The sequence below is a fragment of the Acanthisitta chloris genome, unplaced genomic scaffold (assembly GCF_000695815.1).
Source record: "Acanthisitta chloris isolate BGI_N310 unplaced genomic scaffold, ASM69581v1 scaffold22477, whole genome shotgun sequence".
Lineage (NCBI taxonomy): Eukaryota > Metazoa > Chordata > Aves > Passeriformes > Acanthisittidae > Acanthisitta > Acanthisitta chloris.
Window position 1 is genome coordinate 3,091 of NW_008681260.1, and position 3,064 is coordinate 6,154.

The 3,064-nt window shown below is 54.3% G+C and overlaps 1 protein-coding gene across 1 annotated transcript; it reads right to left on the minus strand.

Annotated features, from left to right (window-relative positions):
* Positions 1-367: 367 nt before the first annotated feature.
* MUL1 (mitochondrial E3 ubiquitin protein ligase 1) lies at positions 368-3,054 on the minus strand (the record flags this gene model as incomplete). The annotated part of the gene is made up of 3 exons (XM_009078050.1): positions 368-1,088; positions 1,812-1,932; positions 2,991-3,054. Coding segments are annotated over 3 exons (906 nt in total), but the record flags the coding sequence as incomplete, so codon positions are not given.
* Between the last annotated feature and the right edge of the window lie 10 nt (positions 3,055-3,064).

The following is a 3,064-nucleotide window of genomic DNA, read 5'->3' on the forward strand; positions in this document are numbered from 1 at the left end:
CTGAGTTCTGCAGCCTCTGAGAACCCACAACACATCTCTGTTTGCCCCATGTTTTTACCAGCTGGGTAAGGCACCACAGACTCAGTGCCCACGACACAAACCCTGAGAGTCCAAAACTTAACAGAAGAGCTTCAAGCACCTCACCTTTTGCAAAGAGAAACCTCACCAAAAACCTTCAGAGCACAATGTGAGCCCTGATGAGCTGCACAGACACCTTTTCAGGCCCAGCTCTGCCACCACACCAAAGCACGTGCACACTCAAGCTCCCTCCCCTTCCCCAAAATCAACCACCCAAGCAGCAAGGCGACAAAACCCCTTCATGAGAGGCAGCTTAATGCCAAAAACTCCCCCCCAGAGCCACAACAGATTAACTGTTGTACAAGGGAACCACCCTGGTGATGCCCTGCCTGCAGATTGGGCACTTCTTGGGCTCGGGCAGTGCCTGGTAGCACTCGTGGCAGGAGCAGACGTGGCCACACTCCAGGAAGACACAGGATTTGGTGCTGCTCAGGCAGATCACACAGGCGTTTTTGAGGGTCTCTCCCCCCTCTGTGTTCATCAGGCGCTCCTGAGCCTGCCTGAATTCCTCCTGCATCTGCCTGAGGTGCTGCCTCTCCCGGTGGTACCGGTACTGCTTCCTCAGGACGAAGAAAAGGACAGCACAGGTGGCAAAACCAAACATGAAGGTCAGGATTTTCCAAAACCTGGTGTTGGACTCTTGTTTCTGCAGCAGGGAGTCGAAATCCATGGAGCTCAGGTAGTAGGGCATACCCTGCTTTGGGGGCTGCAGCTTGATGGTGGTGTTGTCCAGGACCAGCTCTCCCACCCCTGTCAGTGCTGTGCCCACCTTCAGCATCTGCTCTGTCTCCTGGATGCCCTTGGGACGCTCTCCACTGATGTAGTGGCCGATGACGTCGGTGAAGGACTGGACAGAAGGATGGAACTTCTCATACACTGTCTCCAGGCTGAGCTCAGCAGCCTCCAGAGGCTTCATCACCCGCACAGTCACACCAGTGCTGTCCTCCAAAGGGACCAGGTCAAAGGGGGTGGTGTTGGTTCGCTGGTGGATGATCTTCTCGTAGTCATTCCTGGGGAAGGAGAAGGGGAGAAAGGGAATCTGATCCCCTGAGGCTAAAGGGAGACACTACTTGCTGATCTGCTGATTTTGGGGACTGCCAGCTGCCCCTGCCCTGAGCAGAGTTCATCTGATGACCAGAGCAGCGCTTTTCCCCTCAGGTGTGCACGAGGTCACTTCACCCTCACCTTGGTGATTTCACAAGCAGTGTGGGCTTCCCCCATCACCAGGAGAGGGTTGTGTCCCATCTAACCCCCCCACCTCTCTGTGGCATTCCCAGCTGTCACCAACCACCCTGTGAGGAGAAGCATCACCTGTCACAACCCCAGTTTGATAAGTGTTATCAAATGCTTATCAAAGAGCATCATCAAGCTCTTGTTTCAGCAGCTCTGAAGGGCCAGACTCTCCTCAGGTCATCTGCGTGCAGGTATCACTCAAATCCAACTCATTTTTCTTCTAAAAGTGGCTTTTTTGGCCACCTCCATAATGAGGCAGGGCTCACCAAAGCTCTGCCTGTGCTGGGTTACTCAATGTCCTCATCTCTATGAGCTCTGAAAGGCTCAGCCCTAAAATCATCCAAACATGTCCCATTTTTGGCAGCTGTCACTGTGGGAGCCACTGCGGGGCCCAGCTCTGAGGGACCTTGGTCACAGAAAGGTCATTTTGGGGTGTCAGACCCCCCAGGGGCACCTCAGCTCATCTGAGAGGAGGATGTTAGTGGGCACCAGACACATACCAGAGGTGAGTGGTTCTGTTCCACACCATCTTGTGCTCCTGCAGCGTCAGCCTCTGAACCACTCCCTTGCAGTTCTCCACAAACTGGCTGCTCAGGGTCTCCTTAACTGACCTCACCACACCTGGAAGGCAAATCCAAGGGGCACGTGAGGTGATTGTTAAACAAAAATAAACAGAGGGACTTTGGACAAGGCTCTGGAGTGACAGGGCAAGGGGAAATGGCTTTAAGCTGGAGGAGAGTAAATTTAGATTAGATAGACAGCTGCTCTTTTAGGTGGAGGCAAGAGGGTTGGAAATCTTCCAGTACCTAAAGGGCAATTACAAGAAGGCTGGAGAGGGACTTGGGACAAGGGCATGGAGTGACAAGACAAGGGGCAATGACTTCACACTGACAGAGGGCAGGGCTAGATGGGATATTAGGAAGAAATCCTCTGTGAGGGTGCTGAGGCACTGGACTGGCACAGTCAGAGAAGCTGTGGCTGAACTATTCCTGCAAGTGTTCCAGGCCAGGTTGGATGGGGCTTGGAGCAACCTGGGCTAGTGGAAGGTGTCCCTGCCCATGGCAAGGGGTGGAACTGGATGGGCTTTAATGTCCTTCCAACCCAAACCTTCTGTGATTCTACAACTAGGAAGGAATTCCTGCCTGTGAGGGTGCTGAGGCACTGGCACAGGCTGCCCAGAGAACTATTCCTGCAAGTGTTCCAGGCCAGGTTGGATGGGGCTTGGAGCAACCTGGGCTAGTGGAAGGTGTCCCTGCCCATGGCAAGGGGTGGAACTGGATGGGCTTTAATGTCCTTCCAACCCAAACCTTCTGTGATTCTACAACTAGGAAGGAATTCCTGCCTGTGAGGGTGCTGAGGCACTGGCACAGGCTGCCCAGAGAGGCTACGTCTGAACTATCCCTGGAAATGTTTGAGGCAACCTGGGCTAGTGGAAGGTGTCCCTGCCCATGGGAGGGGGTTGGAACTGGATGAGCTTAAATGTCCTTCCAACCCAAACTGTCTATGATTCTAACATGGGGCAGAAGGGCTGTGAGCCCTCGTTTTGTGCTGTCAGCACTCAGTGTCTGCTTGTCAGGGGGGAGATAAACCGATGGGTGTCGAACGAGGCGCTGGGGATGAGACCCCAGCGAAGAGCAGCTGCGGAGAGAATATCTCACCGCCCTCAGCCCTGTCCCTACCTTCTATAACCGCGTAGGGCACGCAGCGTCCCGGCGCCTCCATCAGCACTGCCCGCAGGTCTCCATCCAGCCGC